Source organism: Aegilops tauschii, chromosome 5 (genome assembly GCF_002575655.3).
Source record: "Aegilops tauschii subsp. strangulata cultivar AL8/78 chromosome 5, Aet v6.0, whole genome shotgun sequence".
Lineage (NCBI taxonomy): Eukaryota > Viridiplantae > Streptophyta > Magnoliopsida > Poales > Poaceae > Aegilops > Aegilops tauschii.
The window spans coordinates 547,638,383-547,664,328 of record NC_053039.3 but is presented as its reverse complement, the minus strand read 5'-3'; the positions used below and the strand labels follow the sequence as shown (position 1 = coordinate 547,664,328).

Here is a 25,946-nt window from a genome sequence, read left to right as displayed (position 1 = left end):
AAGATCAAGCCAAAGGCATTGCTGGCACAGAGCAAACAGAAGAAGGGCCCTACTCAGATCGGTCTGGTGAGGATCATCACCTACATCGTCCTCGATTGGCGCCCTAGCAGTGTCGTCTGTATACTATGCCTATCAGTACTGGCAGAGCAAAGGACCGGCCGTTGCAGCAGCAGCAGAAGGCGTCGTGGGGAACTAAAGCCCCAAGAATGTAGTTTATTTTGCTACTGTTGTATTGTCTAGTCTGTTAATTTTGGTTGTCGTGGTCCGGTAAATTTGTGGAACATAGACAGAGCATGCGACGGTTAGCTGTATCCCCTTGTAAATTGCCTTAACATTTATGCTTATATTTCTTTCTTTGCGGGTGGCTCCGTTTGGTAGTGTTCTCTTCTGCTCAGATAAACATACCAGGGCACAAAAGCTGCTCCCAAGTCCAAGTGTAACGTGCACATACTGAAGCTAGTGTTACTTTATGGAGGAAATCCTGTGGAAATTGATGGTGTTTCAAACCTTCGAGGGGTATTCTTTTCGCCTTACCTGTCCCTGTTGTATTAAGAGGTTCAGTTGGCCCAATTATCTACCCAGCGGAGCAGTCTGGGTGGTGCCTTGGGTGTCCCCAAATCCTATTTGGCTCCTTAAGCGCCACTTATAGGCATTTTTGCTACATGGCGGCATGGCGCACACCCCTCCACGGCACCATGTAGCAAAATGGCCAGGTCCATGTAGGTCCCTTTTTTTAAAATCTTTTTTGGCAACCTTCCATATGTGATATATAGAAGACAAGCGGCGAGGTCAGACAAGCGCTATGCTACTGCAGGTCCATGGTGCTTGCATATGTGCATTTCAGCAGCTAAATTAAGGTGGCTCTGAAATGTTTGGTGATTGGACTTACGGCGAGGTCAGACAAGCGCTATGCCACTCAAATCTCTCGTCTGATTTCGTCTCTTGAAAATTGGATCATCAATCTGTATGTATATGCAGTTTTGCTTGGCTCCCTCCGTTTCAAAATATAAGTCTTTCTAGAGATTCCAACAAGTGACTACATACGAAGAAAAATGAATGAATCTACACTCTAAAATATGTCTACATACGGATCCATATGTTGTAGTCCAATTGAAATGTCTAAAAAGACTTATATTTAGGAACGGAGGGAGTAGCACGCAATGGCTCCTCGGATTTTGAAGATACTAACTGAATGTCCGTGCGATGCAACGGAACGATAGCGTTGCTAGCTTAGCGATGCAGACCCGAGCAACTTCGGCTCGAAATTGAGGCAATTGTTTGCCATCAATCAGGCGACATCAGCCAAAGGGGTCACTGAGAATACAAAACTGAATGAAAAAAGTGTTCCTCTTCAAATATCCCTTCAACCTTAAGTATGCTTTCACGCGTTCACTCTTAAATGGGCCAGTTCAAAGCAGCTACAGAGAGGGGACAGGGTGTCCGCGTTTGGTACACATTCCTTGCATTACACGGGGAATAGGATCCGCAGGAAAGCACAAAGTTGATATCAAATTAAAAATCAGAAACTCATGAAGAAATGCGCAAAGTTCATAACATATTTAAAATCAGTAACTCGTGAAGAAATGTAAATTTTGAGGGAACCGATGTTTCACAGATCAAAACATGCTCCTATGCACACAGCAAAAAAAAAGTACTTATACAGTACAAACAAACAACGCTAATCACATAACTGAATAACCCCACTGAGAACAATCTCTGCACCAAATTTACATTGGCATAACTCAATCACGCAATTCATGCTCCATCTTTCAAGCTTTATTTAACTCCATTCCTCAATTACCTTGCAGGTGGCGGGACTTCCTTAGAAAATCTATCGATTTCCACGATTGCAACTCCGTACTTATGTCCAATGGCGAGGCTACATACATATGATACTCTGGTCAGACATCTGAACTGTGGAATAACATTGTGAAGAAAAATCCCCATGCTCAATTATAAAACCGTCCTACTTTGTTCCCGCAATTTAATGGTTGTTTGGATAGCTGCTATATGGAACATGTTTTAGCAAGAACGGCTTAAAGAGGACTTTTAGAAAACTAGTTCAAGTTGTGTTTTTTTTAGTGTAAACTAGTTCAAGTTGTTGTTTTGTTAAAACTGATTTATGGAAATACTTTGTTTGGAGTTAATAACTTCAAATAGGAGACATGTGTACTATTAGATGAAGTAGCACGTTCTGACGGGCCTTCTCCCTTGCCCTGGACCTCGCCTCCTTCTGCTGCCTTTCCGAAGATTCCTTACCAAGGGCGATCAGTTGGTGTGCGCTCTGCTGGATCTGTACTGTCGATGCTCTAATCTGAATATGAGCTGCTGCAATCACTGCTGGAATATCACATGCGGAGTTTGAATTGGAATTGCTTCTGCTTGAGATAGGGTTGTTGATGATGATTGCATCTTCATCAAGATTGTTCACCGATGAGGCTTTGCCGCAAATGTCCATGTACTCGTCCTCCTCTTCCACGAGCTCCGGTGCCGACGTGATCGCCAAAGGACAGACGCCACCGACTATGTCGACATCTTCCTCCTGTTTGGTCATCCTCTTTGGCAGGTGGCAGCGACCATGGGCAAGGGCCGGCAGTGGCAGACTGCTTCGAGGGTAGAAGTAGCGGTGGGGACAATGACAAACAAGGGCCAACAGTGGCAAAATCTTTCAAGGCCGGCGGCACCACCGCCACCCCAAGAACCTCGCATATCCAGGGCAGGCTTTGGGAAAACGACGATGGAGTTGACTCACCGTACCGAACGAGATTTTATAAAAATGTATATTAATCGTTTTCCTTAAACGCGAAATTACGGTTGTAGGAGTACGGAAGCAACAATGGAGTACAGAAGCACTGCTCTTTCATTGACTATGTTAGTACTTTTCCCCCCTCAAAGGGCTGATTGAGATTGGATGTTGGCACTGGACGAGATGGCTTTAGTTCGTTAGCCCGCTTTGTTCCCACCAAAAATTTGAAAAGAAGACGTGTGGGGGTAAAGTACAAGAGTTATAGGATTTTTTTTTTCGGTTACCTTCTTGTGGCCTTGATGTATGCAAAACATACAACCTCGCCGAGACCGAAATTAACCATTCTTTCACACCTGCAAAATTATGAGTCATACTATTAATTTCTAAACTTCTTACAGAATTTAGCTAGCCATGTATATATACTCTACATCATAATAAAGCAAAGAAAAGCAGAGGAAGAGAAGGGGAATGGTGTCTTGGCCCTCTGGTTTGTAGTTAGAGTGTTACTTGTGGATTGTCTGCTTTCTCCCGGATGGATTCTGACCCAAATTTAAACTTGCACGTGTTACTATGTGATTGTTGTTCAAAGCAGATCTAACATGGACATTTATTTACTATAATGACCATCACATGTGTTTCTTTAGTACAGTGACCCTGAAAATTTAAAAAGAACTATGCCCGAGGGGAGTAGCTAGTAGGAAGCCACAATGTATGGTAGCGGCTGCCGGAGCGTTTTACCTGTAGGTTCTGGAGTCGTGGAGATAAACACCATCGCCCTTTGACGCGGTAATCAACACTGCTGGACGATCTGGGTGGCAATCGATCACACCAACCATACAGTATTGTCCGAGCCCCTTGATTTCATGGATGCATGTCTGTGTTCGCATATCCCAGATCTGATTGATATTAGAAAATGAAGGAGAGACGTTACAGTATTAATTTGAGATGTGCGTCATGCAATGCATGCAACCACGCAGTACAACATCTGATATCATTTGTTTGTTTGCTGAATTAAGAAGATGATCTAGAAGCCATACCCGTGCCGTCCCACGGTATGATCCTGTAACCATGTAGTGCTGCTGATCACCACCCGTGGGATAGTAATCAAAACAGCGCAGCAGTTTGTCTTCACAGTTGAGGCTGGTGAAATGAGTGGGAGAAAAAATTCTCCAGATCTGTGAACGAGAAATAAATAAATTATATCAGATGAACAATCGATATTTACTTGTAGCTAGGCACGAGGACGAGTAAACAAAAGGAATAATAATGAACCTTCACTGTGCCGTCCCAGGAAGCACTGGCAAAAGTGTTGGCATCATGCGGATTAAACTTGACTTGCCTCACCCAGTCCGAGTGCCCAGTGAATGTCCGAATGCACACCCAGCCCTTCTCCCAGTTCCAAAGCTTGATCTGTTGGTCGTGAGATGCCGACAGTACAAACGGTTGGGTCGGCTGAACGGCGAATGATGTGACCCAACCGCCGTGAGCTTTGAATTCCTTGACTCTCTTCATTGTCATAGAGTCATGCACGTGGATGTACCCGTCGGTATCACCCACCACGAACAATTGCTCCTTCGACTGCACAATGAACCTGACGGAAGTAACGTACCCATCGTAGGAGGCGCTAAGCCTTCTGAGGGAATGAGCCAACCCAGGGTAGAATTCACGCTCCATCATTTTTGCCTGCGTCGCACAAAAGATATGGATACAATTGGAAATCAGTGTGTAATATACTATGTGAGGGCCCAGCCCATCAATGCATCCCAACCAACAAGAATACGGCTGCATCCTACGTATATACCTGGGTCTTGTAGTTCCAAATGACAAGCCGTGCCTTATAGGCTGCCAAAATCCTGCATGACACGAAGAAACATAGTAGGCATGAGCGCTTGTGTCTGTACTGATGTTCAAAAAAAATATTGAAACAAGTCATCAACGTGTGCACATGCACGGGATAGCTTAATACTATTAGGGAACAAGGTGATACAATACCTGGATGACACGTGATGCACTTAATTTTTTTGATTTACTAGCAGGATGCTCATGCGTTGCACGGAACATCAAGATGCATTTGTATGAGTAGTTTATCTTGTGGGAGAAAAGGATGAACGAGGGAAGACCTTATTTGCAAATGTGGAGAGGGGTGTGGGTATCTTTTTGCAAAATTGCCATAGTTTCCTTCCTATCCATCGGATATAAATCGGACGGCCTATATTGCAGGATGGCAGGCACACCATCAACACCAACTCTGTTTTTTATAAGAGTAGAGACAAATATATATTTTTGTGGGAAAAATCCATCAATCTTGAAGCAAAAGAAAATTGTATTCGCTCAGGCAGGAAAATGTATATGTTTTTTTTTTGTGAACTGCACTATAACCGGTTGTATGGTTTTGAATCTATCTACATATCTAATGAGCTAGTGTTAGCTCGAGATTAACGCGTTTTTTTAATCAAACTAAATAAAATGCTGACACACAACTCATTTCTTTGAGAGTCGATCTCACGTCCAGGAAAAAGATAAGTTGATCTTGAACGGCTAACGAGACTTGAGCTTTTCATGCAGCACTAATTGTCACAAGGAGCAAGAACCAGTGCACGGAGGAGCTATAATCCCTGGGGAGGATATCTGGTGCTACGGAAGCACCTAAGATTAGGTGCTCCAGGAGCTTTTCAACCGTTAGATCTGAGATCCGAAGGCCGAGGAGAGAGAGCTCACGCTTTTATTCAAAGAACCCCCAGAAATTTGGTATTGCAAATCGGGTCCAGCGCATCTGTAGATGACCGTTGGATTTCAGATCCATGGCCGAGAAGCTCTTGGAGCACCTAAACTTAGGTGCTCCCGTAGCACCAGATATCCTCCCAATCCCTGGACAGTTCTCGTGAGTCGTGACCAAGATCTACATCGACCGTAGAGGTTATATATGGGCTGCTGCATTTAGCTGTATAGTTAGGCAAAACTTGTGCTTCCACCGGTTTCCAGAAAATCTACATGATACGCGGCGCTCTCTAGGCGCGGCAGTGGGAGTCACCCTCGCCGGTAGCCCGGCCTCGGTGCCGGCGCCTTTGAGGCCCATGCATTTTGGGCAGACTTTGCGGTGGAGGAGGAGGACTGCATCAGCACCCTTGGTGACTTCATCCAGCGACACCCAAGGTCGGGCATCTTCGCAGTGGCCGGGTGCGCTGGCTCGATGGTGGCAGCGTGGGATCTCGTCTCCCCACCATGGAGCTATCTTCGTCTTGGGTGCACCAGGCGTTCCCCGCCGGATTTGTTCACTGGGGAGGCGGAACATGCCGTCGCCGTGGGACCTTCCCGGCCAATGGAAGCAGGGCGGCGCTAGGCACACGGTCTGTCCGCTGCGCAGCTCTCGAGTGCGACCGTCGTCGGTGCTTCCCCGGTGGGCACATGATCACCACCACCGACCCTCTCGCGGATGGGGCAAGGGTTCCACCGCCGAACCGTCCCCACTCCCCCTCTAGATGGGCCAGTACCAAGGACTCGGTTGGCCCAGCTCTGTCCCGGCCCACGGGCCCCAGCCAAGATGTCTCGGTGCTCCATTCAGCAAAATCACTAATTAAGAGGTACCCCTTGCAAAGGTTATCCCAAACTTCTCTGGTGGTGACAAGTCACGCAACGCATGTGGACCACTTGTCGCCACTAGAGAGTTTTGATGGGTTTTTTCACACCCATGCATGAGGAATGTGAGGTTGACTGTGTTTTTTTCTAGATCTATTTAGAAAAAAAGAAATATCTCATGAACCGTGAGTCCAAATTACAGACCATGTTCACCATTGTATTCCTCTTGTAGAGATCTTCAAATATAAAAATCCCATGTTGATAAGTCTTGACGGACTTCTTTTCTGACGAAATTTATGCTCCCAGCTAGTACTAACATGTGCTCCCAACTGGCACTAACTTGTGAATCCCAACAAGTGCTCCCAACAAGAATTAACATGTGTGCTCCTAACCACACTAATCTATGCTCCCAACGCGAACTAATCCGTACTGTCACCTAGTACTAACTCGTGCTTCCACCTAGTACTAACCCGTGCTCCCAACGGGAAGCACAACTGTGCTCCCAACATGAACTAACCTGTGCTCCCACCTATTACTAACTCATGCTTCCACCTAATACTAACCCATGCTTTGAATGTGAAGCACAAACTATCCTCTTGCGTGAAGCACACTTGTGCTCCCGCGTGGAGCACATGTGTTATCCTGTGTGAAGCACACCTGTGCTCCACGCATGAAGCACAACCAGGAAAAAAACAAATACGGAAAAAATAAATTGAAAACTAGAAAAAACCTGAAAAAACGAAACACAACAATAATGTTCCTATGAGAGAAGCATCCAGTTGGTGACACGTCCTGTGCTAGGGGAAAGTGCCCCCCGCAGGTGGCACCCGTGGATAAGTTGCTCCCTTGATTCAGTTCAGCATGTCCCAGTTAAAGCGAGTGGCATTGCAGGAATGGATCTAGGTGGTTTTGCACACTCATGGACCCCTGAGCCGGCCATCCGATGGCTTTGGATCCAAAAGGGATCAGCTAACCTGGCTCTAAGGTTTATGCATCTCGCGTGGTGATCAGACGCTTCTCCGACCTCTCCTCCCCCTCCCAACCTCTATTCTCTCGTTTTGGAGTCAATTACAGAAAACCACCACATTTGGGGCTAGGGTATGAGAGAACCACCATCTTTGGCAAAAATATTTGTAGCGAGTTTGGTAGGCATGATCAAGTAGATATCTGACAAGGATCGATGGTCTGGACATGAAGAGGTGAGATGGATAGATTTTATCTACTTTACGAAGACAACAATGTATACATGTACATAAGTTCAAAATGTTGACATAAAATATTGATGATATGCAATGACGATAATGTTTGTATGTGAGGCTATGAAATGCAATGTATGTGTGTATGTGATGATATGCAATGTTGATACTGTTTTGTATGTGATGCTATGAAATACAATGTTGATGATATAATCTATCTCTATATGAGGCTGTGTAGTCGGGGGTTGCGCTCCTAGAACAGTGTGCTAGCATTGCAACTCTAGCTACCAAAGCCACCACAAGGCATCATAGGCTGACCAAAGTGCACGGTCAGTCACTACTGGCCTATCCCATGCCGCCCCATCAACAGTCGCCACTGACCAGTTGGCCGTCCAGTGATGACTAGTCATCACTCACATGTCAGCTGATCGGTCAGTGTTGAGGTAGTCATCACTGACAGGTCACCGACCGACCACTAATGATAGTTTTTGGCCGGTTAGTGCTGATGGCCTTGTAGTAGCATGAGTCCCTCATTCAAGAGCCTTGCGCCATCCAGGAGCACACATATGCCTTATATAAGGAGTTGTTTGAGGCGGCTCCGAGTAGGGGGTGCCCTTGCGCCTAATTGCTTACCCATGGAGTCAAGGGTCTTGATCCCCGTAGCATGAGACCCTCACCCTTACTTTCCTTTAATAAGAAATTAGGGCGGCCTTGGGTGACATGCGAACAAGCTCATCCATGAGCCCTGATGGCCTTCCACTGGCATTTTTCACCAAGTTCTGGAGCACCATCAAGGGAGTGGTTGTTCGGATGTTTCACGACTTCTTTGTCGAGACCCGTAACTAGTCTCAAATTAATTTCGGGGTCATCACCCTTATCCCTAAAGTACTTGGGGCCACTAACATTAGGAAATTTAGTCCTATTACTATGATCAACGTCCTTCGGTGCATATTTTTGAAGGAGTGCGCAATGCACTTGGCTCCAATTGCTGATAGGTTGATTCACCCCTAGCCAGTGAGCCTTCCTCTAAGGTCGGGATATCTTAGATGGGGTGCTTGTGCTTCATGAGGTTTCCCACAAAGTTAAGTTGAAGCGCTAGAGGGGGGCTTCCTTAAACTCGATTTCTGTTAAGCATATGACCACCTGGAGTGCTCGTTCCTTCGTCAGGTCCTAGAGCGGAGGAGCTTTTATGACAACTGGATCACCTGGGTGATGCAACTTGTGTAGTATGGCCATCAATATCAATGGTGTGCCAGGACCTTACTTCAGGTCCTCCCGTGGTGTGCGCCAAGGGGAACCACTCTCTTCACTCCTATTTAACCTTGTCGCCGATGTCGTTGCGAATATTCTGGATAAGGCCAGAGCGGCTGGCCGCATCCATGGGGTGGTGTTCCACTTGATTGCTGGAGGCGATCTCACCCACCTCTAGTATGCAGATATGATGGTGGAGGGATCCGACCATGACATCATCAACCTGGAGTTTCTCTTGCTTTGTTTTGAGGTGATGTCTTGTTTGAAGATTAAATTTCCCAAGAGCGAGGTGGTGGTTCTGGGATACTCGCCAAACAAGTAATAACGTATTGTGAACAACCTGAATTGTCGCCTTCCCTCCTTCCCCATTACCTCCCTGGGTTTTCCAATTAGTGACTCGCGGATCCTAATCTAGGACTAGCCCTACTTGTAGAGTGGTTTAGATCTGGTATGGAGCCCTGGCAGGGCAAGTTCATGTCCATAGTCGCTAAGAAGATCCTAATTAACGCTCTACCATACCCATGTTCCTATGAGTTTGTACCTTCTCCTTGATGGGATCCACACAGAGATGGACAAGGAGGTTTATCGCTTCTTCTCACATGGGCCCAATGAGAAGAAGTACCACATGGTCCAATGGGCGCAGGTTTGCGATCTCATAGACCAAGGTGGTGTAGGGATTATTGCGTCCCAGGCCATCAATGTGGCCCTAGCCCTGAAATGGGTCTGGATGATCCTTTGCGTGTGGGGGCCTTTGGCTTGATCTGATCAAAGCAAAATACCTTCATGACCACCCTCTTCTCGAGTGCTGTTGAAAGGAATGGTCCATGTTTTAGCGGTTGTTGCAAAGTATTAAGCACCTCATTCCAAAGGGGGCCCTCCCTCTTTGCCATTTGTAACGAGTGTGACACTACAGTTATCGCAGTCTGTCGTAATGCCATTGGAATCTCTCGTTCCGCCGGCCATTCGAGGCTAAGGAGGCAGTTGAGTGGTAGGCTCTGGTCGTGACGGGTGTGGGCTGGCTTTCACTGGGCTCGCCGAACTCGGTGTCCTGGGGGCGCTCGCCGTCGGGAGTGTTCAGCTCTAGGTCTATTTAATGCTATCAAGTGGGTGGGCCTGGCCCCAGTTGGGTTGCCGTGATTTGGGCCATGTGCGTCCTGCTCGAGATTTGGATCTTCCTATGGCAGCTCACCCATAGCTGCCTCCCGCCGGGCTCTCTGAAGTTTTGTAGAGGAATGGCCCTGAAGATGGCATTTGCCCTCTGTGCGGGGGTGGCAAGGATTCTACTTATATTTTCTTCTTTTGCATGGTGGCTCAATTCCTTTGGGGTTTCCTTCACAAGGCCTTGGGGTGCAATTGCTGCCCGATAGATTTGCGTGACCTTGTGGTAATTATTGAGTCTCTCACTGGTAGGAGGAGACGCCTCCTCTTGTTATCCTCCGCGTCCATGGCTTGGGCCCTTTGGACCTCCCGAAATAAGATTGTGATTGCTCATGAACCGCTGCGACATGTGACTGATCTTATCTGCATTTATTTCTTGTGGAACTTCGGGAGTGAGACGCCCTTGACTCGATGGTTCTGTTGCTTTAAGTGGCGGTGAGTCATCTGGTTCCGGCGAGCTAGCGCAGGCCGCCTCTATGTACCCGTTTTCAATATTTTGTGTGGATTGCTTAGTTAGGGCATCTCCAACGACGACCCACAAATTTCTTCCCGCATCTGTTCGCAAACAGGGGGTAGACTAGTCCGCGGACATGGATGCGGGAGGCCGCCATCCAACGCTGCTCGCATACATTTCAAACACTTTGTGAACCAACCAAACGAAATTCGTGCAAACACGAGCGGATTTCATACAAACCGGGCGACATTCATGCAAACACGGCGGATTTTCATTAGATTTCAAACATTTAGAACAAAAATCCGTTCCGACCGAACCCTAAACCTATCCTATGGCGTCGTACTACGTCCAAGCCCTTGTCGTCCTCCATCCGCCGTCTCCATGATCACCAGTGATAAGACCGATGAAGTGAAGCTACGGTCTCCGGCGAGGAACAGTAGAACACGGGAGACAAACTGGCCCACATGGAACACAAGGACCTACCGCCTCTCGTGCCCTACTCATCCTCGGAGGAGTCCACGCCTTATCCGTCGCCGGTAGACGTGAGGTCCACGATGGAGATGGTGGCACCGTCGCCATTGTCGTCAAACCGGCCCGCCCGATAGTTCATGGACAGGGCGTAGGAGGCGCAACTGGCATTATTCTCGTCCACAGCTTCCTGGCGAGCGGCGGCTTGAGCGCAAAGGGCATCGTAGAGCGCACGCTGCTCGGCGACAAAGTTGGGGTTCACCGTGGCCATGGCCGCCACAGCCTCCTCGCTCGCGCGCTCGCCGTCGATCTGGCCCTCCGCCAGCTGGTGCTGCTCCAGCGCCCGCTGGAACGCCGACATAGGCGCCGGCGCAGGCTGCACCTCCGCCATGGCGGTGTTGTAGTGTGCATGCGCCTGCTCCATGGTGAAGCCGACATGCACAGGGGAGGGCGCCGGGGCGGTGTCATCGGAGCCTATCTCCATCGTGGTGTCCTTCTCGTTATCGGAAACCTCGGGCGAGTTAGCCGGCAAGCCGGCCTTGATCCATCTGGCACGACACCTCTGCCAGGCGACGGCAAGGGCGGCCACCTCGTGCTTCATCGTCGCCGACAAGGCTCTACCATAGAGCTTCGCCGCCCGCAGTCATGGCGGATGTGGTGCAATGGAGGAGGATGGAGAGTGGCTTGTGTTGTGGCGTGGAGTTAGCCGGGTGTGGCCACCTTTAAATAGAGAATTCCGGTGCAGGCAGGCGTCTGGGTGCGTCAATGCGTGGCGCCGGAGTGGGTTTCTCGGCCAGCGAGCCTGCTTAATGGCGGCATACTGATGGACGGGGCATTGAACAGACGTGGTAGATATCTGTTCCGTCCTGCCCAGTAACGCGTCGCCGGCATTGAATAGGGGCGGACACCGGGGACGCGTCATGGGCGGCTCCCTCGGCAGGCATGTCGCTTTAATGGCGGAGCCAACAAGAGGTTGCGTCCGCTCAGAGCCGGCTTCAATGTGGAGCAGCGCGTTCTACAGCGGCATGAATGCGGGCAGCCAACGCTGGGCGGGAACACACGCGGGCGAGGGAGGAGGGGGTTTGGGTGGGCTAGGGTGGTCAGAAGCGGGTTTGGGTGCTGTCCGGACGCCGACAAAGTCTCCCATGTTTGTCTTCGGTTTATGGGAGAAAGTGCGTCCGGACTGCCCTGCGGACCGATATAGGCCAGTGTTGGATGGCTTCCGTGGTCTAGATGTATGCGGGTGGTTTGCGGATGGCCCTTGGAGGCCCTTATGTCCCCAACAGTCTTCCTTTACCTTTGTACTTCTTGTATGGATCTTTGGCTGGTTTCTGAAGTGATATTAAGTGCACGTCACTTTCTACCCACACCAAACATAAAAATACCGCTTATGCTTGAACTCACCAAGGCTCTGTAGGGTGCACATCCATTGACTCTAGCATACCGTTATAATCACAACGAAATATGACCTGAAGTAAGCATGATTGATCATAACAGGCTCCGTACCAGGCCGAAAACATAAGGTGAAATATACCGAAAAAAAAGTATCAGAGAATATCCTAGCTAGTGTCTATTTGGTACCTCAGATGTCGTCTTCTCACACATTGTTGCACAGACGGCCTTTAGGGTCACCTCACGAAATCCACGGCTGTTTTCCTTTCTAGCATCCTTAAAATTCGTCTCAGACTGATAATCTTTCCCTAGGATAGTCTCTACGACTATGTCAAGCATGTCCATGTTGTCCGGCGGCTGCTGTAGTTGTCTCATCGTTACAACGATGGTGTGTGTGGACCTTGGTGGCACAACACTGCATACGTGTCCCAGATATGCGTAATAACGGTCTGCCCCTGGGAGTCTTGGGACACACCTAACAGACACATGCTGATCATCGGTGTTGTTAGTTACATGAAATGGGCAGGAGATAATCTTATTCGGCCGGAAAGAGAAGTGGAGCTGGAGGGGATGCACATCTATCAGTTCAGTGTCCTTGACCATGCAAGTGCTCATCTGCATGCAAGAAGAAAGCCACGAGGTTAACTACAATAACGTGGCTATGCCGCAAGGGCAGACCGGGTGAATCATCCCACGATCAAACTTAAGAAAATTAACGTGTGTGTGCGCGCGCGCGCGCGCGTGTGTTCAAGCTTGGCTTTTGTTCACCCGCAAAAAAAAAGCCTGGCTTTTGTTTTTTTATAGGATGGGAAAACAAAACAAAAAAACGACTACAATCATACTAGGCTAGGAAAATAGATTCTGGTATTGCTGACCATACCTGGTCAATCAATGCCCCTTGGTCATTTTCTAGTGTCTCCGTCTCACTTAGCATATTAACAATATCCCCTATAGTTGGCCTTTTCTGTCGATCGGCCTCCACACAGCTTAAAGCAATTTCGACGCATCTCTTTACTTGTTCACAATACAACTCCAACTAATTCCCTGACACCACTGATTGTAGCCTATTCATCCAATTCCCATGTACCTGGATAATGATAACACAAAGAACGGTGGGTAAAAGAAAGAAAAATAGTAGAATGACAATGTACATCCGAGATCAATAAATACAATTTTCTTACAATCTTAATGAATTGCTCAGAGCTCATTTCAGCACTTCTGCAGTGCCCTGGAGGACCTGCAATTATCTTTATAACTACAACTCCCAGGCTGAATATATCCAGTTTATTTGAGATTATTCTATGATGTATAAACTCCGGTGGTAAGTACCCACTGCAAGCACGACACAACGGATATGTTACTGACATTCCCTGTGCCCAAGGCAAATAGGAATTCTCTGCTTAGAAAAATGAAACAGTTCACATGAAGAATAAGCTTACAGTGTTCCTATAGGACTGTTAGTGCTATGAGATTTTTCTTCCTTGAAGAATCTGGACAATCCGAAATCAGCAATTTTCGGGATCATGTTCTTATCCAGCAATATGTTGGCTGGTTTTAGATCCAAATGAAAAATAGGAGGCTTCAATTCCTCGTGAAGGTACTTCAAACCATTGCAAATACCCTTGATTATGGCGTAGCGCGTGCGCCAACCATGTCCCTTAGATTCATCTGTAGAAACAAACACAATATTATAAATCTTGAAACATATATATATATATATACACACACACACACACAAAATGAGCAGTTAACATGCTATGTATTCAAGTGGATCATCATCATGGATTTACCAAAGAGATAGCTGTTAAGGCTTCCATTTTCCACAAACTCAAAGCAAAGCGCTCTCTTTGTCACCTCAGCAAGAACCTTAGTTTTGTTGTACGGCAAGTATTCTCGTCGGGTTTCATGGCAATAACCAACTAACTGCACGATGTTCTGGTGTTGCAGATTTACAAGATTGTAAAATTCCTTATCAAATTGCACATCGTCATGTCCTGACATGTCGTGAAGAATCTTTACAGCAATTTTTTGACCATCTTCCCGCTCCCCCTATTGGAAATATATAGTTTAGTTTTCTGTTAATAGGGACATATGTGGCATCTATAAAGCGGAAAATATTACCCAAATACACGTCCTTAAATATGCATAGATTTCTGAAAAATCATATGCAAGGTGCTCCTTAACAAGATTGATAGAAGAAGAAATATTGTAGCTTGTGGATTAAGTTGAGCAGTGTATATGGTAAATCAAACATGAGAAAACGGTGTCATCAATCTTGGGCAAGCGCCTAAATCCCGCCACAGTAGATGAAATAAAGAGTGCAATGAACGTTGATTTTTTTTTCACCATTTCTAATTGTATATGAAATTGTGAATGATTAATCATACCAGATAAACTTTTCCGTACGAACCACTGCCAAGTAATCGGCCTTTAGAGAAATTATCTGTCATGCTTTCCAGTGAATGGAGTAGCACACGGCTTGGCCCATCCGCCATGTTATTGCTTCCTCCTGATGTAAAGGTAAAAGAACCAGCTGCATGTTTATACAGATAAGATAATAAGCGTCAGTACAGATTTGTGAGCAGTTTAACTGCTCGGCTCTTTCTTGGTTCTCCGCCAGTAAACCAATCGAGCTTTGCACAAAGCAGATCTATAAAAAAAGCAGTATAAAGAGGAATAGTTTATGACGAACCAGTTCTATTACAGCGGCACTGCCATACACACACACCAGATCTGCGAGGATAAGAAGTAGCAGAGTCAACGGAGAGAACTAACCTGCAGTTGCAGGGGAGGAATTGCAGCGGGGAAGTATGAGCGCTCAACAATACGGAAGTGGAAGGAAGGAAAAACGAGGAGCAAAATGCAAGTGGAAGGAAGGAAGGAAAATGAAGAACAAACCTATATCATCTCAATATCTGTATGTGGATGTATGGTTGTGTGTGGACCACAAACCTGTATGGGTTCGTACCAGTTGATTTGTGTGGGGCAGATGTGGCCCAGAAAAGAAACAAGGATTCAGTATACATGGCCTAAGCTGTACTCCCTCCGTTTCTTTTTACTCCGCGTATAAGATTTGGTCAAAGTCAAACTACACAAAGTTTGACCAAATTTATATCAAAAAATATGAACATCTACAATACTAAAACAATAAAGTGTGAAAATATATTTCATAACGCATCTGATAACATTGATTTCATATTGTAAATGTTGATATTTTGAACATAAAGTTAGTCAAACTTTACAAAGCTTGACTTTGACCAAACTTTATATGCAGACTAAAAAGAAACGGAGGGAGTACTATATCTATCTATACGTATGTACTCGACCTAAAACAATCTATATATCCAAAGCTTTCATCAATTATGGTATCAATGTGATTATTAAGTGGTGGTGGTGTGTCTATGTGGAGTTGTGCCGTATTAACCATGTAACAAAATGTATACGACTGAAAACTATTTTCGGATACTAATCCAATGATATAATTTTTTTACATATAAATCATATTTATTAATTAAATTTATAGTCAGATATGGACCGTGACATAAACCTAACGGCATAAGGATGGGATGTCCAACGACTTGTCTACTTACTTACACCCTGAAGCGAAGAACCAAGGGAGGCTTCGCCAATCCTGTCGAGCTGGGACACACAAGGACGATGGTGAAGAAGACCCGAGCAACTAGGAGGTGGCCCACGCGCCTATGGGTTTCAAAATTAGTTTTGAACAGGGTGGATGAGGAGGAAACTTAATAGCACGAGACAGCGAATTAGTCAAGCAACAGCAACTTGGATTAGGACATGAAAAGATCAGGTTCCATGGATGGTCCGATGGTACAGGGTCTAATTAATACTGCTAGAGATTTGTGAGCTACTCCCTCTGTTTCAAAATAGATGACTCAACTTTGTACTAACTTTAATACAAAGTTGAGTCATTTATTTTGAAACGGAGGGAGAACACGAAGGTAAAATCGATCTACATGCATCCTCCCCCTAAGGAAACCTACACCGTTACAACGTGAGTTATTTACGTGCCGGAGACAACAGGAAGCATAATTAACCAGGACAATCACGGTGAACATCAGGTTCGTCGCAGCAACAAGCAGGTTGATTTGGTTTACCTCTGACGATGAGGTCATGGAGGTAACAATGATGTTTACCTCTGACTTAGTACTAGCCACATCAAGTTAGAGAACCGTGTTTGCACTAGGAAGATGGTGAATGCTGGTGGAATAAGTTTCGTCCTGGGTGGGGACGGGCCGTGTTTGCACTAAGAAAGGAGTATCATGTAAGGCGTAAATTCTTGGAGCAATTTTACTTTTACGGAAAATATACTTATTTTTTGTCAGGAGTAGGAATGGAAAACCAATAACCATATCAATTTTTGAAAGTCAATTTCACAACGGTGCAAAAGCATGAAAATTCTTTATGGTTATTTTTTTTTCTGAACACGGCAACTTGGAAGAGTATTACACATCTTTTCGCATCAAAATGCATTTAGGCCCTCTAACATGCACATGCTGCAACATTCAGTACTCACGAATGACAGTTCGTTTAATAGCCCACCAGTCAATTAACCCTCTTCTGTGTGCTTCCTTATTAACCCTCTTTTTGCTTCCTTTAACACCCAACAAAGCAACCAGTCAATTAGCCTCTCTCTTTGCTTCCTTATGGATGAGACTTGCCTCCTCCCTACGCGTGCGCCCATCCGTGCTCCTGCGTACGTGGCTTGATTTGATTGGAATAAAATAAGGCCCGGCCCGGCCCCCTTAAAATCAGGGGATGATTAGATTAGAAAGAAAAAAGAAAAAAAGACAGCCGTAGGATGAAGTGGGAGCATGGGGAGGGAGCAGGCAAGCCCGATCCGCTTCCTTATAAGCCTCCCCTCTTTGCTTCCTTATTAGAGCAACTATAACAGACCCCGCATCCCGTCCCGACACGTAAAATAACCGCCAAAATGCGAGTCGGGGCGGAAAAACCAGCCCGATCAGACCCCGCATCCCGTCCCGGCCCGCAAAAATTTTTAGGGGGGGCGGCAAAATCCCGACCCCAACCCGGAAAAACACGGGTTTTCCATTCACGGCTGCGGTGCCCTGCATATAAGCGAAAGCGGTTGGTGGGGGGACATTTCATCTCCCCCCTCGCGCCGCCGCCGGCCGCCGCCCAAGATTCCGGCGACAGCAGCCGGCAGGAGCACGCCGGAAGGCCGCCACGCGCACGAGGCCTCCCCTCCCTTCCCCCCTGCGTTGGCGGGCCGCCGGATTTGCAGATCTGCGGCACTTCATCGCGGGCCGCCAGATTTGGCTTTTTCCGGCCGCCGGTTGCTGCCCCAGGCAAGGGCGCATCGCCGCATGCAGGCACAGGTTCGTCCGTCCACCGCCGCCGAAGGTTTGCGGGCATGGACTCGTCCGGCCGTCCACCGGGCTCGGCGCTCGCGCAGCGTCTTTGTGGCCTGCCGATGCCGCTCATAGAGTGCGACGACTGCCCGCGCCAAGTGCCGCGGCTCACTTCGGGCACGCCGAAGCACCCCGGATGGGTGTTCTACAAATGTGAAAACGACGGGGTACGTGCACTTGCGGTAGCTCGTTCCATAACTCATTTTTTAGTTCAAAAGCGGTTTTGCGCGAACTGCAAACGCGTTTTGCGGGCCGGCGGATGCGGGGTCTGCTAGAGTTGCTCTTAGGATCTCGTGTTCCTTTGAAATCCTCTCTTTCCCTTCTTATTTCTATCCTCTCTTTCCTTATTCCCTAGGCGGCTTCTTAACACCTAGCAAAGGGAGTAGATGGATTGGATCTAAGGAGGCTATGTGGGACTATTTAACAACTTAATTTTTCTAGGAGTACATCTTAACAGGCAACACGATGTAGCTCAGTTGGCCGTCACATCCTGTACCGAATTTAGGTTTCGAGTTCAATTCTCAATACCATCACTTTTTTTTTTTGCCTCGGCCTGGCTCGATTTGTTAGGCCACAGGCGGCAACACATGGCCAGGTTCGGAGGGCGAGAAAAATTCGGCCTGGCTCAACCCATAGCCTACTCTATTTTAACACGGCCAGGTTCGGAGGGCGAGAAAAATTCGGCCTGGCTCAACACATAGCGTACTCTATTTTAACACAGTGGCTCACCATGTTGCCATTCTCATCCTAGCCGATGATGGTCGCGATGTCCACGCGATCACAATGCATTCGACGCGGTAAATCCCAAGGCTATGAGTTTGCCAGTGCATACCACACTTGTCATTATGTTGCGTAAGGGAACGTTTAAAACTTTAAAAACAAATCTCATTGACCACGAACTACTCCCAATGCCAAGACATGTAAAGACTTTCGAAAAACTAATCAAATCCTAGACATAAAATACTTTTGAATCAGTGAACAGTTTTCCGAATCAACGAACATTTTTGTTTGAAATTTTTGATTTACTCAAAATCATGAACATTATTTTTTTACAAAAAAAATTAAATGTACAAACCGGTTTTGAATTCATTAACAGTATTTGAACCAACAAACATTTTATGAATCGATGAATTTTTTTAAAAATTGGGGAAAAATTTTTAAAAACAAATATTTATTTTTATTTTTGTGAACATTTCTTTGCGGGAATTTGTGAATATTTTCTAAATTGTCATGAACATTTTTTTCAGATTCCCGAATATGAACATGATTTATTTCCCGACCATTTTTTCCAAATTGTGATTTATTTATAATTTTGCGAACAGTTTTACAAAACCACCAACATTTTTTGAATCTGCAAATTTTTTATGATTTTCTAAATTTTTTAATTCACATATATTTTATGATTTCTCAAAATTGTTTTTTGAAAACTCGCAACTTTTAGAATATTAAAATCTCAAATTAATTTAAAGAAGAAAGAAAACAGAATGAGAAAAGAAAATACAAAAAAAACAGGGCAGTGAAGCCCCGCACATGGGCTGGCCCATGAAAGCATACATGCGTGAGAAAAGAAAGATATAAATTGTGGAGGCTGGGGATCAAACCGTGGTCTCGTCGCTAGAGGAGAGATCTGCCAACCAGTCTGCTGCTCATCGTTTCGTGACTTCTACTCATCGCGCCTCTGTAAAATAACGAAGGAGGCGACGACTTTTGGTCCGAAAAATTGAATTGTTTTCTCACTTACGGATGGCATTGGTAGGTAATTTTTACCAACTTAGAGGGTAATTTTAATGACTGACGACCAGAAGCGATAGCCATTTCATTAGTAGGTAAAGATTAGGTAAAGAAAAGATAAATTTCTGGAAAATTATATGCAAGTTTGTCCTTAACAAGATTATTAATAGAAAAAGAAATACCATAGCTCGTAAATTAACTTGAGCAGTGTAGTAAATCAAATATGAGAAAACCGTGTCATCGATCCGAGGCATGCGCCTAAATTGCGTAATTTGTAAGCATGCCCTCAAGTTGCAGATTGCTCTCAATAGCAGGAGGAATGCTACTGCTCTCAACTTCAGCATCAGGAGGATTTGGTGTAGATGTGGAAGTTCTTTTATTTGCCTTTGAAGCTCTTTCCCACAATGCAACAATGCTAACACCCTTATTCTTCATCTATGATACAAGATCAGAAAAAGATAGATTGGCAATCTACCAAACTATACACTCTGAAAATTGGTACGTTAAAGTATCAAAATTTCAATCTAGCAAGTTGGTCGTTCTAGCAACCCGGTCGTTCCACCAAACTAGATGTACTAGCAGTACTGTGTACTAGGAAGAAGCAAGCAACCTGCTGTGCTGCGTTTGGATGTTCGTATTGGGCTGTCGAATTGGATTTGGTATTGGGCTGACCCCAATACAGACGTTTGGATGTATTCTGAAACAACCCACTGAAACAAAAACGAATACGCTGGAGTTTTCGCTCGCACGCGCCCACCCATCGCGCCAATATGGAGGCCTGGACCTCCGATTTCGCCTGAATTGCGTCGCTCCAGCAAAACAAAATGCTTCGTCAGTTTTTTCTTTCCTCCCCCTACCACGAGACAGAGAGCTTGTTTGGTTGGGGGGAGTTGTTGATTGGGAATGGGAGTTTAAGGTAAGTGAGACTTAAAATCCTTTGATTGACTCAGGGACATGAGAATTAAGAAAGGAGGGGGAAGGGGAATTAAGAGGGCCAACTCCCTCAGATCTCTTCCCTAGGGGACCCCTGGTAATTGAACTGGGGATTGGGAATTAGCAAAAAAGAAAAATGTTTCGTTGATTGTGCACGTTCGTGAGGGACCTTTGGTTAGCTGAGTACATACGTGAGGAAGGCATTCTCCTGCCTAATCCCACCAATCAAACAGGGGCAGTTAACTCCCTCTTAAAATCCCACTTCTAATTGCGTTCACATGCCAAACAGAGGAATGGGACTTAAAATCAATTTCCCATGTCTAATCCCTTGGCAAACTCCCATCTCTAAACTCCCATTCCCTCTCCCTGTTATTACCAAACACGCTGAGAGGGTTCGAGAGAGGAAACCGCCGCCTGGTAGATCGACGGCGGCGCCCTCGCAGATCCACCACGCCGGCATAGGTCGTATGGTCGCCGCCTCCCCTTCCCTTCTTCCGCTGCAGCCATCCCTTCCCCTCCTCCGGTGCTACCCCTTCCCGTTCTCTCCGGCCCTGCTCGCCGTGGCCAGATCGCATCTGAAGTCAACGGCGGCAGTCCACTCCGGCGCCGGCCCTTCCTTTCCTCTCCAGCCGTGCGGTGGCCCACTGCCGGTGCACATCTCCTCTCCCTCAGACCACCTCCTGGGCCGCCCCTTCTTCTGTGGGTCCAGCCAACCCCTTCTTCATCCATGATTCTTCCCTATCTCAAGCAGCCTGCTCTGTTTCCTTTTATTCCCAGCCCTTTTGTCAATGATTTGCTGAGCACTGATGTATCCTCTTGTTGCAGGTTGGATTAAAAGTTGGAAGCCATCTAGGCCGAGCTAAGGTATGAATATGCAATTTTGTGAACTATGCTTGTGGTGGTCTGATGCATATGCTTGTCTTATGATGAATTTGATGCATGCTTATGTATGATTTGATGCATCCTGGTCATACAATTTTGTGAACCTTCAATGCTTGTGGTGGTTTGATGCATATGGTCATCTTGAATGATGCATGGTTATATTGAAATTAGCCCAAAGTTAACATGATATATGTGCATTGTAGCTGCATCATGTCACAAATGGATTTGATTGCTTCCATCACCGAAGAGAACAAAAGAAGAAAAAGGAAAAGGATCATCTTGACAGCGATGTATGTTTAGTCAGTTTGTCTTGGCCTAGCTTATCTTAGTACGCAGAGAGTACCGAAGAGTTTGCGATGCTTTAGTGACGACGAGCTTCGATATGTTCATAGGAAGTACTTGCCGAAAGAAATGTACAATGGGTCAGAAGTAACTTGCTATGATGAGTTGCGCTTAACCAAAATGAATTTTCATGATCTTTGCACGATGTTGCGTATGAAGTGTGGTCTGAAAGATAGCGTATATGTCACTGATAGAAGAAAGGTTGCTATGTTCTTGTTGGTGGTTGGACATGGTATTAAAATGAGAGTGTTGTGTGGCACTTACAAGCGTTCTTTAGAGACTATCAGTAGGCACTTCTCGAATGTTTTTCTTTGTAGCAGCATGGCTGAAGGAACTGGTACTGGAAAGAGGAATTATGTCACATGGGATGATGAGATGGACACTGCCATGCTTGAGGTACTTGTTCATCATCACAACATGGGTGACCATTCACAAAATGGATGGAAAGCACATGTGTACAGTGCAGCTATCAAGAATGTGAAGGAGAAGTGCAATAAGGATATCACGAAGAACAACATATTAGGAAGGTTTAGGACTTTTGACAATCAATTTGAAATCATTAACAAGGTCCTTTCTCAAAGCGGTTTTGGTTGGGATTGGGTCAATCATAAGCTATCCATTGATAGCAACCATGTGTGGACTAAATATTTGGAGGTAACATCTATACATTTCCATTGTTTTAATTATTTTTTTGTATGTAACAAAACAGGGCAGCAACATCTATACTTTGCTCGTTTGCACATGGATCCACCATCGAACGACCATCTCATCTCTCCTTCTACCTTATCTCTTCGGAGATGAACAATGTCCGTTCAATCTTTTGCTCGCGCACGAGTGCACTCCAATGCATCGTGAGCACCGCTCTCTCCCCTCTTCCTCTTTGTAGATACTAGCCTTCCTCCACCGGCGACAGGCTGTGCTGGCTGGCCATGGCCACCGCCCACTTTTGTTTCTTCTATTCTGTTGTGGCCATGGCTGCCCACCCCACCCCTTTTTCGCCAGCAGTGACAAGTGTTGCAAAACCAACCCCCACCGGTGCTGGTGACGACGACTTGTGTTTGAGACCCGTGGCGGGCAGCATTGGGGCGTTGGAACCCCAAAGACAAGTGATGGATCCTAGTCGGCTATGTGCGAGGAGTTAGAGTCCTCCACGGTACCAGCATCTTGTAGTGTATGCAAGTCTTCTGGAACCTTCTGATCATACGTCATGGGCCGCCCGATGGGCCCAGTTTCGAAATGACAACGGGTCTTCAGCCCGGTCCACTAGGCCGGGAGTCAACATGATGAGAGGCTCCCTAGCCGGGACATTGTTAGTCACCTCGTTAGTAGCCCCTGAGCCGGTCTTCAGATCTGGACGCACCTCGGCTCATCCGCACACTGCATACATCATCCTGCACCATACTACTGTATATTAGTAACAGGTCTTGTGTAGCTGCAGAGGCAGACCCGAAACAAGAGCTAACTGAAGTAGGGAAGCAGCAGCAAAATAACACCCACCAAACTGCAGCAACCAATAAGTGCCAGATGCTAGGCACACAGATTCAGCAGCACTGCGCTCAATTCAGGAGCCCAACATACAGAACAACACTTCATGCAGTGCGCGGCTGCACCGCCAGCCTCCTTCCTTGGTACAGGATTCCAGTCCAGCCGTGCCGTCGCCCCTTGCTGCCTGCGCCGTCATGTCAGCCTCCCTGTCGCAGCGCGCTTTTCTAAAGGTTCGACCGGGTCCAAAACTGTCAGCAGCACCGACCATAATCCCCTCTGACCCCTACCAGAAAAAAAAGAGAGAATTAAACCAAGCATTGCACAAACAGAGAAACCAGTACGCTTTGTACTGACCCTGAGGTAACATTCCAGACACATTTAGCTAGAGGGCAGAGGAAGAACAAGGACTCCACCACCACAAAATTCACGCAGGTCGGACTCCTTCCATACCCTTTTCTTAGGATCTGCTTTGGTCGGAATTCTATTTCTGATCGCTAGCCAGCAGAAAACACTTTGATCCTCAAGTGTAGCTTGAAGTCCACAACATTTTGTATATGGAAAAAGTTACTCTTCTTGCCAGAAGATAGCCATAGCAAGATTTAACAGTAATAAAGTCACCAGATTTTGTCGACGACCATTTAACACGGTCAGGCTCATTACTTAACATGACCTGGGCACACCTGGATACCCTTCAGGTTTTGCCGCATAGCCATAGTTTCTTCCCTAATAAACCTTCTAAATTTTAAGCTATCAATACCCCAAACAAAACATTTCGGATTTGAGTGAGTCGAGGCCCCGGTTTATGTCGTCCTACCCTGAAAAGTTAATTAGCAGCTCATGCTAGGTCACCCATCAAAAGAGAAGCCATCAGGCCAAGCTAAATTAACCATGTTGGATATCAGCGCCATCTATAACTCTAATTAAGATATATGATGGGCAGGTCAAAACAACTCGCAACTCGCAAGAAGCAGACTGGTTCTTGACATTACACAAGAGAGCACATGTCCCATAGATAGATAGCTATATCCACACCATATCTGCAGATCCTTAAACAGCTGAGACCGACCCGCCTGAAATTAGCAGATTTAGAGTAATCAACTCTCCACAAACAATAGGACGAATAAGGTTCTGTACATCAGACGTCTTAGTTTTTTTTTAGGGAATGACAGTGATATGCCTTATATTAAGGAGAGCAACACATTACAATACAAGGTTTTTGTTTAGATGTAAGGCTGTGAGACGTGTCTTAATCTCTATTCTAGTAATGCATGCATGATGAACAATTCTCTTTTATAACATCGCAATTTGATAGTCCTTACGATTAAGCAAGAAACTTGTCAACATAGTTATTTATTGATTACAGCCAGCATTATACAATTCTCATTTATTGATTACAACCAGCTTGATATATGCTCCTTGATTGATACCTTAAGCGCTCGCAGAGGCGCCCTCCGCCGGCCTGAACTCCATGAGCTTCTTGAAATCCATCCATGGCTGCTCCCACACCTTGGCTTCATACATCTTCTTTGCCCCGCCCTCATTGACCTGAATCGTAATGTAATACATCATGCCAGCAACAACTTGCTGCTTCAGCTTCACCACTTTCTCGAACTCCAGCAGTGCGTTCTGCAACTAAAATTAGTCCCACTAAAAAGTAAAAACCTCCATTTCCATGCGTCGATTTCAAGATGTAATTGGGTTGTTCCTCTAGTAGTATTTGCAGCAGTCAAATTTAACATAGATCGATGTAATAATACTCCTACACAAGGAAGGACCTGCGTCGATCGAACCGTCCGGCTGGGTGTTGAACACAAACATACAGATTGAACAGGGGAAGAGGGAGGGCTTACGGTCCTGTTCTTGTGCTCGGAGACGGCGAAGCGGGCGAGGTCGACGATCCTGAGGTCGTTCTCTGCCCCCGGCGTGTCGACGATGCCTCCGTCCAACGGCAGCTCGTCGGCAGCCTTCTCCCGTGCGCTCTGCATCTGGGTCTGAATAAACGGTAGGACGAGGGTGAGTAGCAGGAGCAGGAGCAGCGCAGGGGCAGCCACCGATCGTAGGACTCGGTGGTATCTCCGCATCTCCATCGATCGGGGTCGACCGCAGCGGCGGAGGAGGGGAGAAGCAGGCTCGGTTTTGCGGCGGCTGTGCTCGATTTGGGCGGCGGATGGCTGGAGCGGCGGTGGACGCTGCCAATCCGGGAAGGGAATTAAAGAGTGTGGAAGACCACGACAGTTGCAGTTTCAGGGATGTACTCTACATATTTATATTTCTGTCCCTCAAATTTACAATAAGTCAGCATATGGCCAAGTGATAGAACTTTTGAAGAATCACATTTAGATGTTTCAGAAAATTCTGAAAACATTTGTGGATATTCACAAGACACACGTCTACGGCCCGTAAAAAAATTAGATCCAAATTTGAAATATCTGTTGAGAAACAAAAATGACAAATCTAGAATGAATAGTGGCAAAAGAAGACAAAACATGAACAAAGTCAGAAATGACACTGTTCACATATAGATTTGTCTTTTATGTTTCTCAATGTATATTTCGAATTTTGATATGAATTTTTTAGGGGTTATAGACATATGTCTTGTGAACATCCACAAAAAAAAAATCATACTTTGTTGAAACATCTAAATGTGACTTTTCAAAATTTGTAGCATGAGAGCATGTAAAAGGTGGTGTCACCTGATACCCACCCTTACTCGGTGGTGGTCCGGAAGGCAACCACCACACCTTTACAAACTTCGAAGCACATCACAAGCAAGGGCTTCTGGAGTAACCTCTAACTGCATAGGCCCCCAAGCTCCAAGTGCAACATGTGTTGACAAAGAACTATTTGAGGAATCACAGATCGGTTAGATCGGGTGAACCTCTTCCAGTCCCCAAAGAATCAGAGTGTTTAGGCAGATGGGGAGGAAGTAGATGAGATTT

At 46.2% G+C, this 25,946-nt stretch overlaps 1 protein-coding gene, 1 long non-coding RNA gene and 1 pseudogene across 6 annotated transcripts; 1 reads left to right on the top strand and 2 right to left on the bottom strand.

Moving 5' to 3' along the window:
* Nucleotides 1–1,531: 1,531 nt before the first annotated feature.
* LOC109749797 (uncharacterized) lies at nucleotides 1,532–15,129 on the bottom strand (annotated as a pseudogene).
* Nucleotides 15,130–20,657: 5,528 nt separating this feature from the next.
* LOC120965421 (uncharacterized) lies at nucleotides 20,658–22,241 on the top strand. The gene is made up of 2 exons (XR_005758365.3): nucleotides 20,658–21,162; nucleotides 21,384–22,241. It is a non-coding gene; the product is annotated as an uncharacterized lncRNA (long non-coding RNA).
* Nucleotides 22,042–25,216, bottom strand: LOC109749803 (cysteine proteinase inhibitor A). Of its 5 annotated transcripts, none has more exons than XR_012183402.1 (5): nucleotides 24,858–25,216; nucleotides 24,435–24,639; nucleotides 23,997–24,077; nucleotides 23,020–23,290; nucleotides 22,042–22,913 (listed from the first exon to the last, which is right to left on the bottom strand). XR_012183402.1 is itself a non-coding variant. In XM_040391148.2 (3 exons), the coding sequence occupies exons 1-2, from the start codon at nucleotides 25,092–25,094 to the stop codon at nucleotides 24,436–24,438; spliced, it is 441 nt and encodes a 146-aa protein (XP_040247082.1). In that variant the 5' UTR covers nucleotides 25,095–25,216; the 3' UTR covers nucleotides 23,886–24,077; nucleotide 24,435. The 5 variants fall into 5 exon arrangements, 1 of the variants encoding a protein (XP_040247082.1); XR_006664710.1 differs by having other exon boundaries at nucleotides 24,435–24,633; XR_012183403.1 differs by lacking the exon at nucleotides 23,997–24,077.
* Nucleotides 25,217–25,946: the final 730 nt, after the last annotated feature.